Source organism: Hemicordylus capensis, chromosome 1 (assembly GCF_027244095.1).
Source record: "Hemicordylus capensis ecotype Gifberg chromosome 1, rHemCap1.1.pri, whole genome shotgun sequence".
Taxonomy (NCBI): domain Eukaryota; kingdom Metazoa; phylum Chordata; class Lepidosauria; order Squamata; family Cordylidae; genus Hemicordylus; species Hemicordylus capensis.
In genome coordinates, this window is record NC_069657.1 from 420,818,077 (window position 1) to 420,830,222 (window position 12,146).

The 12,146-nt window shown below is 46.6% G+C and overlaps 1 protein-coding gene across 4 annotated transcripts in view; it reads right to left on the minus strand.

Moving 5' to 3' along the window:
• Positions 1–12,146, minus strand: part of RCOR3 (REST corepressor 3) — a 47,408-nt gene that overhangs the window by 19,796 nt on the left and 15,466 nt on the right. For all 4 annotated transcript variants that reach the window (XM_053310353.1, XM_053310326.1, XM_053310336.1 and 1 more), the window contains exons 4-5: positions 10,534–10,586; positions 5,113–5,274 (exon numbers count right to left, since the gene is read on the minus strand). In XM_053310353.1, coding sequence (XP_053166328.1) covers positions 5,113–5,274; positions 10,534–10,586 — 215 coding nt within the window. The remainder of the gene's footprint in view (positions 1–5,112; positions 5,275–10,533; positions 10,587–12,146) is intronic.

Below are 12,146 nucleotides of genomic sequence, written 5' to 3' on the forward strand. Positions count from 1 at the left end.
TCCAGAAATTAGCCTCATTAGGCCCAGTAGGGCACGTCCAAATAAACACACACAGGATTGCGGTGAACAGGTCTTTTAGTTCAGAGACAAAGCAGAGCAAACTCTCAGCTCTCCTCACAGCCCTCTTCATTCCCTTTACCATACAAAACATGCCTGTTCCAAGACTGGAATGAGAAAGTAAGGTGCTGAGTCCTAATGCTGGTCCTAGAATGGATGGGAATCACCTGAGGGCAGCAGAACAGTAATTATGACATGAGGTTGGACCCGATGATTTCCACTCTCCTTCCAGTCCCAAAATGACCACACAAGAGTAAGAAAGGATGAAAAGGGGCATTGGTTACTCACCATGAAGGCTTCTTCTTGCTGCTAGATTTGAGGACATTTCACGTGAGTTATCCTTCCCACATGCTCCAGAGAGCAGGACTATGTTAATTAAGGAATTCTTTATAAGTCTAGGAAGGGGAAGGAAAAAAGGAAACAAGTCGTCAGGAAGAAGCACACCAGTAGATACAGACACCCGAACAGGTGGGCCGAGATGTCCTCAAATCCAGCAACACAAAGAAGTCTTCAAGGAGAGTAACCAATGCTTCTTTCTCTGCTGCTGGATAAGAACATCTCACATGGGACATGCCACAGTGAAGAAACCCGGATGGGAGCACCAGCGTCTACTGGGGTGGAAGAACATGTTGTAGTACACGTCTGCCAAAGGCTGCCTGAGAAATACAAAGCATGTAGTGCCAAGTGAAGGAGACACCCATGTGGCTGCTTGGCAGATTTCTGCGAGCAGGGGGTTTGCTGGAACGCAGCTGGGGTGGCTGCCAACCTCGTAAAGTGAACCATGATCTTGAGCGGCAGCTGTAGGTTTTGAACTCCATAGACCAGCACTATACACGCCTTAATCCATCTGGCGATAGTAGCTGACCCATAGAAGAAAGATACAAACAATGACACTTTCTGACCCATAGAGGAATGATGCAAACAAGGCATCTGTGGATCAGAAGGACGCTGTGCAAGATGGATACACTTTCAGGCAGTGTCATACCAGCCTTTCAGTGGTGCGCCGCATACCAGTCTTGTGTCAGTCTTCTCCAAGGCGTGAACTGGCTTGGGACAAAATGAGGGAAGCACGATGTGTTGGGAGCAGTGGAAAACCAAGAAAGCTTTAGGAAGAAAGGATGGGTCAGGTATCAGATGAACTTATTCAGGTGAAAAAATGCAGAAGTTGGGTTTAGCACAGGGGTGGGGAACCTTGGCCCTCCAGCTGTTTTTGAACTACAACTCTCATCATCCCCAGCCACAATTATTGTTTGCACATAACTCCGAAACACATCTTGCTGAGGTGATGGCTATGAGGAAGGCCAATCTGAAGGAAAGAATGTGTAGTGGTATGGAACAACTTGGCTCAAAAGGCACCATGTGCAGACCTCATAAAACTTTATGCAGGTCCCAGGAGGGGAACCTGTGCACCGTCAGAGGTGAGGTGAGCATGGCACCTCTAAGGAAGCGTTTAAGGTGCGGGTGTGAGTAAAGTGCCTATGTAGCAGAAGTGGAGAGCAGAGAGAGCTGCTGCTTGGCGTTTCAGTGTATTGGCCCTGAGGCTTCTGTCCAGGCCTGCTTGTAGTAAAAGTAGTAGTTCAGGAAGGCCACAATCTTCTCCAGAAAGGTTGTGATGTCAGCACCAGCGCAGGAAAATTTGCCACATGGAATGGTACATGAGATTAGCTGAGTTCCTCCTAGATGCCAAGATGATGTCCAGGACTTTCTGTGTATATCTGGTCTTTTCAGGATGTTCCGCTTAATCGCCAGATGGCAAGCTTGAACCACTTTGGGACATGGTGGAGGACGGGAGCCTGATGGAGAACATCCAGGGATACTGAAGAGCACCATGGACCCACCACTACCAGATGTAGAATTTCCACAAACCACAGAATTTGGGCACCAGGGCCAATGTGGTGCCACGAAAATCACCTGAGCCTTGAGGAGCTGAATCCTGTGAAGTAAACGGCTGAGAATCGGGGTCAGAGGGAAACTGTACAAAAGCCCCGGGGGCCACAGGGTGGATAGAGCATCCAATACTTCTGCACCCTCGTAGGGAAATTGGGAGAAGAACCTTGCAAATTTATTGTCTGGAGACACCAATAGGTCCACCTGAGGGCATCCCAGAGCTTGACTCAGGAGCTCAAATGAATGGTTGTGTAGGTTCCACTCTGCCAGATGGATCTCTTCCCTGCTGAGTCAGTCTGCTTGCATGTTCAGAGACATGATGGGCAATGAGTGATGTGAGATGAGACTCTGCCCACTGTAGAAGTAGTGTTGCTTTTTGGTGCAGGGATCTGGATCTGGTGCCGCACTGGCAATTCACGTATGCCTTGGCTGTGACACTGTCTGTATGTACCAGTACATGACGGTTTAGCAGAATGGGCTGAAAGGCCTGTAGGGCTAAATGTATGGCTCTAAATGTATGGCTCTGGGCTCCAGCTAGTTGATGTTGTGGCGTTGTTCCTGGCACATCCATTTTCCCTGGGTGGAATGGTGCAGGCAATGAGGCCCCTAGCTCGAGAGACTAGTGTCTCTTGTCCTGGGAGGATCCAATAAGGTCTTGCCCTGGGAAAGATGGGATGGATGGCTCCACCGGCGGAGGGCCTGGAGGACATGTGCAGGAAGGTCAACAATGGTAGGTTGTTGCTGTGTTATTGCGGTAACAGGAACCACTGAAGGGTACAGAGGTTAAAGTCCCAAGGCACCGCATTCAGGGAAGCCACCATCTGGCCCAGGAGTTTGGCCAGTGTGAGGAGTGGTACTGCTGTGGTAGTAGTGATCTGTCAAATGAGTAAAAGGATCTTGTGTATACTATCCTGCAGAAGATGAAGATGGTCCTGAGAGGTATCTATAATCACTCCCAGGTGATGAATTTGAGTGAATGGTGTCAGGTGTCTCTTCACCCTGTTCACCAGAAAACCATGGTCTGGCAGCATTTGAAGGGTAACTTATACATCCGATTCCGCATTTGCAAGGGATGAGGACTTGATCAGAAGGATGTTGAAATGGCAGAAGAATTGGAAGAGGAACTCATCCCCTTTGGCTTTGCTTTCTTTCTTAGGCTTCTTTGCCTTTTTGGACTGTTGGGGGTTTTTGTGCTTATATTCCCTTTTTGTCTTTTTAGGATGACTGGAAAATGAGGATGAAGAAGAGGAATAGGAGGATGAAGATGACTCCCTATCTTAGTCCTGCTTTTTAGAGGTTTTGGAATGCCTGTGATGCTGCAGGGTTTATCCAGCATACCCTGAAACCACAATTGCCAAGTAGTGGGGACCTCCACAGGAAAAGTAGGTAGAGGAGCCGGTGATTGGAGTTATCAGGGAAGGAAGGGGTAGGAAGGCTTCGGTCTCACCAGTTCTGGTGTTGAAGGTCTGGCTGGAGTCGGTGTACCCTGTCCCAAATCTGGCTACGGGTGGGCGGGCTGAGCTGGCAAGGAAGGCCCGACCATGTTGTCCTTGTCTGCAGGCTTCAAGCCTCTTTTGCGAGCTTTGTTTGCCAGAGCTGCAGGTGGCGCAGATGGGACTGGGAGTGGCCAGCTGGGCCACGCCCACCAGAGGGCCTCTGTCATCCTTCCGGTCCATAGTCCATTATGTTCCGCAGAGGCTCCACTAGAGGTGCTGTGGAACTGGAGAGGGCTCAGACACAGGGGGCAATGCTGCACGGCAAAGCCTTTTGGGCGGCCGCGGAGGAGGAGTACAAGGGTCTTGCTCTGTCTCCATGCGGCCAGGAGGGAGTGTGGGAGGAGTGGAGGCCTCCTTTGGCATCCCGGGCTGGTTTGGTGTCTGAGCATGGCAGCACTTTTTCACAGGCCACATCCCGGGTGCGGATGGACAAGACAGTCCTTCCAAGGGATCTGGTCCACTTCTCCCTTCCACTGGCACCGGTGAGGACCCAGTGGTTGTCGGCGGGAGTGAGGATGTCGAGTGAGTCAGCACTGGTTGGTGGTGAATCCTCCCAGTCAGGAAGAAAAGGGCAGTTTCTAACCCTTTGGCACATGCTGCACCCTCTTAGGCAAGCAATCCATGGACAGCGAGGAAGCAGAGAGCAGAAAAGAAATGAAAGGGTTTTTTTTGGGGGGGGGGAGGTTGAGAGAAGGTAAATGGAAAAAAGTTGGACAAAAGAGAGAAGGCTTGGCTAAGGCAAAGAGACTGAATGCAAGATTAGCAGAATTGGCTGGGGCTTCTCCTTCCCAGGCTTATAAAGAGTTCCTTAATTAATATTGTCCCACCCCTCCGGAGCATGTGGGAAGAATAACCCACATGAGATGTCCTCATCCAGCAGCAAAGAATGGCTCTTCTTCGGTACTAGAAGTGTTTGCTGCAACACTGCGGCCCGCAGCAGAGAAGAAGGTACTGAAGTTAGTTTCCTCTTAGTGAGTGCCTGCAGCAGCAAGAAGCAGAACAGCTGATGGGTCAAGTCTGCTCGGTTCAGAGACACTGCTCTGCATAGACACAGAACCCACATGAGCTTGTGCAGAGACAATGAAGAACAAAAACCTTCACTCTCCCTTTGGAGTAGCAACCTCTTAAAATAGACACACACAAGCAAACACAAATGCATACACACACACTTGATTACAATAAAGTCATCTACTGAATGGATAGCTGACACATAGCAATAATATTCTAAGTGCAGGTGGTCCTCGTTATCTGCAGACTCTGTATCTGTGGTTTCGTGTATCTGAGATTGTGTCTTAGTGACACAGTTTCATTATCCACAGGTAGAAAAATAGCCAACATTCACCTCTCTGTGGTTTTGAGTGGCCAGAAATGACCCGGAAATTACTTCTGATGTCATTTCCGGCTGCCATTTTCCAGCAGAGAGCCATATAAACATGGACATTCAACAGTTTTGGGGGGCTGGGAGGGGCACTGCTGGAGACCTGGAGGAATGGTACTGTCCTATTCTTCTCTTATTTCTGTCCCCCTTGCTCCCCCCCCCTTGTTGTTCTTAGGAACCTAACCCCCCCAGTTCCCATTGACTCAAGGTTTCGTTATTCACGGTTTCCATATTTGCGCCTATAGGTGAGAACAGAACCCCCACAAATAACGAGGGCCACCTGTATTACCTTACCATTTGTTGTATCCTGTGAAAGCTTTTCCCATGGAAACTGAAAGCTTGCTCAAAAAGGACTTTATCTTCAACTGTCCACTCATCTGGGAAAGGAGTAAAATTTGGGAGATCTGCAAGGGACTTCTCAATGTTGTGCTTATGCCAGAACAACATGCCAAGTGCCTTTTAAAAAAGAAAGAAAAGAGAAAAAGTACTTAGTTTTGTATCATGATACATTGAGCCAGTTCAGGTGTCAAAAGGAAACAGGATCAAATCTTGGCTTTGTGAGACATGCACACTCCCTATCCATGCATCTAGTTCAGTGTTCTTCATTGCAAGTTCGGGGAGCCAGTAGCAGCTTCCATCAACCTTAAGTCTAGCTCCCTGATGAACTGTTATTTGCTGGAGATTTGGCCAAAGTGAAATACTCCACACAGTCCCCCTGAGAGTGCAGCCCAGGGAGTTCTGGCGGTCACTGTGCAGCCGAGCACTGGCTGGGCACCTTTAAGGGAAACAGAGCCCTCTTTAGCCTATGACATCTTACGCAGCGTCTAGACAGGCTCCTAGGCAGTGCTGGGGAGGAGACAGCTGTCGTGGTGCACGTCGGCACCAACGATGTGGGGAAATGCAGTCGGGAGGTCCTGGAAGCCAAATTTAGGCTGATAGGTAGCATTTTGAAATCCAGGACCCCCAAGGTAGCATTCTCAGAAATGCTACCTGTTCCACGCGCAAGTACAGTGAGACAGGCAGAGCTGAGGGGTTTCAATGCGTGGATGAGACGTTGGTGCCGGGAGGAGGGCTTTAGATTTGTTAGGTACTGGGACACATTTTGGGGCAAGCAAGGCCTGTACAAAAGGGACGGGCTGCACTTGAACCAAGATGGAACCAGACTGCTGGCTCTTAAAATCAAAAAGGTTGCAGAGCAGCTTTTAAAATGACACCTGGGGAACAGCTGATGGGAGCTGGGCAGTATCCCGTTTGGCAAAAGCCATCCTTTAAAGTGTGAGGCTGCAAAGAATTCAAATAAAACAGATGGGGACGGAGCAGAACCGCATAAAGAGCAGACGGGAGGCTGTGCCAACAGGTCAAAGAGTCAAAGGAATAGCATACACCAGGGGAAAGATTCAGTGTATAGGTGCTTGTATGCCAATGCCAGAAGCCTCCGAGCCAAGATGGGTGAGCTGGAGTGCTTGGTTGCTAATGCAGAAATAGACATAGTGGGCATAACAGAAACATGGTGGAACAGTGAGAACCGGTGGGACACTGTTATCCCTGGGTATAAACTCTATAGGAAGGACAGGGAGGGGCGCCTTGGAGGAGGGGTAGCACTGTATGTTAAAGAAGGGATAGAATCTAACAAGCTAGAAAACCTAGGTGGACTGGAGTCCTCCACAGAAACCCTGTGGGTGACTATACAAGGCCGGAAAGGAATCGTGCTACTGGGGACATGCTATCGCCCTCCGGATCAAAATGCCGACAGTGACTAGGAGTTGCAGGAGGAAATCAGGGAGGCATCAAGGAGAGGCAGGGCTGTAATTATGGGTGATTTCAACTACCCACACATAGACTGGGTAAATTCACACTCAAGTCAGGACAAAGAGGTCAAATTTCTAGATATACTAAATGACTGTGCCTTAGAACAGTTGGTCATGGAACCGACCAGAGAGAAGGCGACCTTGGATCTAATTCTGAGTGACACCCAGGACCTGGTGCGTGATGTCAGTGTCATCGACCCTTTAGGGAACAGTGACCACAGTGCCATCAAATTCAGCATACATGCGGGGAGAGAATCACCAGGATGTCAAACACAGACATTTTAAATTTCAAAAGAGGAAACTTCTCCAAAATGAGGAGTATGGTGAAAAGAAAGCTGAGGGGGGAAATCAGGAGAGTCACTTCGCTCCAGAGTGCATGGAGTTTACTCAAAACCACAATACTAGAAGCCCAGTTAGATTGTAAACCCAAAAGGAGGAAAGGTACCACTAAGTCCAGGAGGATGCCAGCATGGCTAACGGGTACCGTCAAGGAAGCCATAAAAGGGAAGAAGACTTCCTTCCAAAATTGGAAGGCCTGTCCAAACGAAAAGAACAGAAAGGAACACAAACTCTGGCAAAAGAAATGCAAGGTGACAATAAGGGAGGCAAAAAGAGAGTTTGAGGAACCTTTAGCCAAAAGTATCAAGGGGAATAACAAAAACTTCTTTAAGTACATCAAAAGCAGGAAACCTGCCAGGGAGGCGGTTGGGCCATTAGACAATGAGGGAGTGCAAGGGATTATTAAGGAGGATGTGGAGGTTGCAGAGAAACTGAATGAGTTCTTTGTGTCTGTCTTCACGGCAGAGGATACTGAGCATATACCTGTTCCTGAACCAGGCTTTTTAGGGATGGAGGCTAGAGAGCTGAGTCTGATAGAAGTGACAAGGGATGATGTTCTAAACTGTCTGGAAAAACTGAAAGCTAAAAAATCACCAGGGCCGGATGGCATCCATCCAAGAGTCCTCAAAGAACTCAAAGGTGAAATTGCCGACCTCCTTGCTAAAATATTTAACTTATCCCTGAAATCGGGCTCTGTACCAGAGGACTGGAGAGTAGCAAATGTAACACCGATTTTCAAAAAGGGATCCAGGGGCGATCCGGGAAATTACAGGCCAGTTAGCCTAACGTCCGTTCCAGGCAAATTGATGGAAAGCATCCTCAAGGATAAAATTGTAAAGCACCTAGAAGAACAGGCCCTGCTGGGAGTGAGCCAGCATGGCTTCCGCAAAGGTAAATCTTGCCTCACCAACCTTTTGGACTTCTTTGAGTGTCAACAAGTATGTGGATCAAGGTGATCCAGTTGACATAGTCTACCTGGACTTCCAAAAAGCTTTTGACAAAGTTCCTCATCAGAGACTCCTGAGGAAACCTAGCTGTCATGGAATAAAGGGACAAGTACATGTGTGGATTGCTAACTGGTTGAAAGACAGAAAACAGAGGGTAGGTATAAATGGAGAGTTTTCACAATGGAGGGAAGTAAGAAGTGGGGTCTCCCAGGGATCTGTACTGGGACCGGTGCTTTTTAATTTATTCATAAATGATCTAGAAGCAGGGGTAAGCAGCGATGTGGCCAAATTTGCAGATGATACCAAACTCTTCCGGGTAGTGAAATCCATAACGGATTGTGAAGAGCTCCAAAAGGATCTCTCCAAACTGGGGGATTGGGCGACAAAATGGCAAATGCGGTTCAATGTTAGCAAGTGTAAAGTGATGCACATTGGGACGAAAAACCCCAACTTCAAGTATATGCTGATGGGATCTGAGCTGTCGGTGACGGACCAGGAAAGGGATCTTGGGGTTGTGGTTGACAGCTCGTTGAAAGTGTCTATTCAATGTGCAGCAGCTGTGAAAAAGGCAAATTCCATGCTAGGGATCATTAGGAAGGGGATTGAAAACAAAACGGCTAACATTATAATGCCCTTATACAAAACTATGGTGCGACCACACTTGGAGTACTGCGTACAATTCTGGTCACCACATCTTTAAAAGGACATTTTTGAACTGGAGAAGGTACAGAAGAGGGCAACCAAGATGATCAGGGGCCTAGAGCACCTTTCTTACGAGGCAAGATTACAACACCTGGGGCTTTTTAGTTTAGAAAAAAGACGACTGCGGGGAGACATGATAGAGGTCTATAAAATCATGCATGGCATGGAGAAAGTGGAGAGAGAGAGATTCTTTTCCCTCTCACACAACACTAGAACCAGGGGTCACTCCATGAAATTGATTGCCAAGAGGTCTAGGGCCAAAAAACGGAAGTACTTTTTCACACAACGCGTGATCCACTTGTGGAATTCTCTGCCACAGGATGTGGTGATGGCCAACAACCTGGATGGCTTTAAGAGGGGTTTGGATGACTTCATGGAGGAGAGGTCTATCAATGGCTACTAGTCAGAGGTCTGTGGGCCACCTCCAGCCTCAAGGGTGTGCCTCTGATTACCAGTTGCAGAGGAGTAATGGCAGGAGAGAGGGCACGCCCTCAACTCCTGCCTGTGGCTTCCTGCGGCATCTGGTGGGCCACTGTGCGAAACAGGATGCTGGACTAGATGGGCCTTGAGCCTGATCCAGCAGGGCTGTTCTTATGTTAGGCTCCTATGGAGCTCTATGGGGAAAGCGCTGGGAAGGACTATACTTCCCAGTGCTCCGTATGTGGTTTCCAAGTGGCACTGGGACTCGAAGGGCTCCATTTCTTTTAAAGGTTCCCCCCAACCACCAGTTCTGGGCACAGCACTGCACAGAGGTCAGCACTATGGGAAATGGCTGTCATTTTGAAGTTATCCTCCCACCCCTCGCAAGTAGACAGTCCCTATCTGAAAAAACTATGAGGATCATTGATGTAGTTAGAGAGGGCCACCCTTCTTCAATGGTCCAAATTTTGGAAGCTAGACGGGTGAAAAAAAACCCTCTGATAGAATTACTACATGTAGCTACTGCTACAGGGTGCGATGGTGATTCAACTTCAAAATTTCTTGAATGGAACAACTATCCCTATCCATCAGGCTTGAGCTTGATGGTTTCAGGCTTGAGCTTGAAACAAACAAATCTTGGTCGCCCTGGTGTATGACCTACTTCAGGAAACAGGGCTGGTATAATCCTGTTGATTCCCCCATATTCCACACAGGGCTGCCTTTGAAGCCCAATTGGAAACTATCATAGGTTCAGGCCAAGGTGGCCAGATTGCTGAATGGTAGTGATTATACTACACATTAACAGTTGTGTTGAAGAAATTGCATTGGCTCCCAATTAGTTTCTAGGAAACCACTCCAAGTGCTGGTTTACAGAAAACCCTACATGATCTGGGTCTGACACAGATGGACCACATGGTCTCACAGGAATCTGTCCCACTCAGGTCATCATCCAAGACTCTAGTTCTTCCTCTGGAATCCGGGGTTAGCTGTCACATGAAACAGATTATGTACTCCCTCCCTAGAAGGCATGGTTGACCCAGCCCTCCTCTTCTTCCAGAGATAAACTAAAACTGCTTTTCTCCTGCCCCCCAGGAAGTTTTTTGGAGAGAATGGGGGCTGAGCTGGCTCTGTACCTTTTCTCTACTTGGTAGTATCTAGACCTATGGTGAAGCAACGCACCACTGGCAGAAACTCCTTCCATGAAAAGAAGAGTTGTGCTCATGCAAGTGGTCCTTGCACAAGAGGAATTCTTCTTCCATTAATAAAAGGCGCTTCCACTCACAGCTTACCTTTGTGCCAAAGGTCTAGATGCCACCCACATCTGGACCTTTGACCAGATATTTTATCTTATAATATATTTTATATTGTTTTAATATTATGTATTTTTATTATATTTTGAGCTGCTTTGTACACCATTCAGGTGGAAACAGCAGACAATAAAAACATTTAAATAAACAAATGGTTACCTTATACTAATTTATCGTATTCATAACTCTTACCTGTTCTACGTTGTAGCCATGTTTTTCCTTTGCTATTGCAATATATTCATCCACTGCAACAAAGGAATGCCAGGATTAATTTTCCAATTATAGTATAACAGGAGATATTCTAAAGATTCTCTAATCGGGGGTGGGGTGGGAAGAAAAGCTGTTGACCAAGACTGGACTCCTGCACATAGGCTAATCAAATCAAGCTGAAGTTAATGAGATTTAAGCAGCCTAACAATAAGCAAGATTGCAGTCCAAATCTTTATGTTCGATAACAGGAGTAGGCATTCCCTGCAATATGAACATCCCCATACTTTAGGATCAGCTGAGGAGGCCCTACTTTAAGTTCTATCATATTCAGAGGCCCAATGGGCCTTCTTGATTGTCTCTCTCGCGCTCCGGAATGTCCTTCCATAGGCTGTGTGCTTTATTCCATCCCTTCTGGCACTCCACAAGCAGGTTCAGACCTTTCTCTTTTGGTGTGCTTTTTGTTGCTAGTTAGTTTGTTGCTGCAGCTTTTGATGGTCCTGCTGTTGGTTTTTGTTTTTATTTAGTCTGTTTTAATTGTTCTACTGTCTTCATTTTCTTCTAAAACAACTCTGGTGGATTTATTTTTTAAATACAAAGCAGTATACAAATCTAGTAAAAAAAATCTTTTTCATATATCTTTTTTAAAAAGAACCACAACAAAAAGTTTCCAATTCTACTTCATCCTAATCTGGGCACATTTGAATAAAAGTAGTACATTATATAGAATCTAGCCAGTTATTTCATTCTGATTTCTTTTTCTCTTTCACCCCACGATTGGTTATTCAGGCAAATTCAAGAATGATATCAGGGTCCATAGCACAACTTCTTCTCTTGCGACTTCTACAGTGTTGTGCATAAAAGCAGTACAGAACTATACAAGGCTAGGTACAAATGAGGGACTAGCAGAGAGAAACATATAATCCCTGCTAACTGGGCAAAGAGGCACCTTTTATAGTGGTGATTCTCTTTATTTAGCAGGGGGAGAGTAACTGGCCCTATCCACCCCCAGCACAGTACTTCCAGTGACTGTTGCTGGTGTGTGTCTTATGTTTCTTTTTAGAATGTGAGCCCTTTGGGGACAGGGAGCCATCTTATTTGTTTGTTATCTCTCTTTGTAAACCGCCCTGAGCCATTTTTGGAAGGGCGGTATAGAAATCGAATTAATAATAATAATAATAAATAATCCAATGGAATCATGAAGCAATCTACAAGGCAGAGAGCAAACACAGTGAGCTATAGGGGAAGGAAGGTGGCAGACTCAGAAATATTTGAAAAAAGCAGACAGTCAGCACACCATATTTATCAGGACGTATACCTTATGGTATATTAATATGGAGGTAAACACACCATATTTATGAATACATATTTCATTTATGCCCTTGATGAATACAATGTGGAGATGAGATATATTAGTTCAGCTGATGGCATTTTACCAATCCAGTATGGCTGATTTTCAAGTCAAAGAGGCAGTCATACAAGCCTAATAGAAAATATTTTTGGCCCAGCCAGTAATTTGGGACACATTGGAGATATGTTCCCACTGTCTTTGTGCACGGATTTTAATACAACATTTACTTGTAACTTGAGCTTTTAAA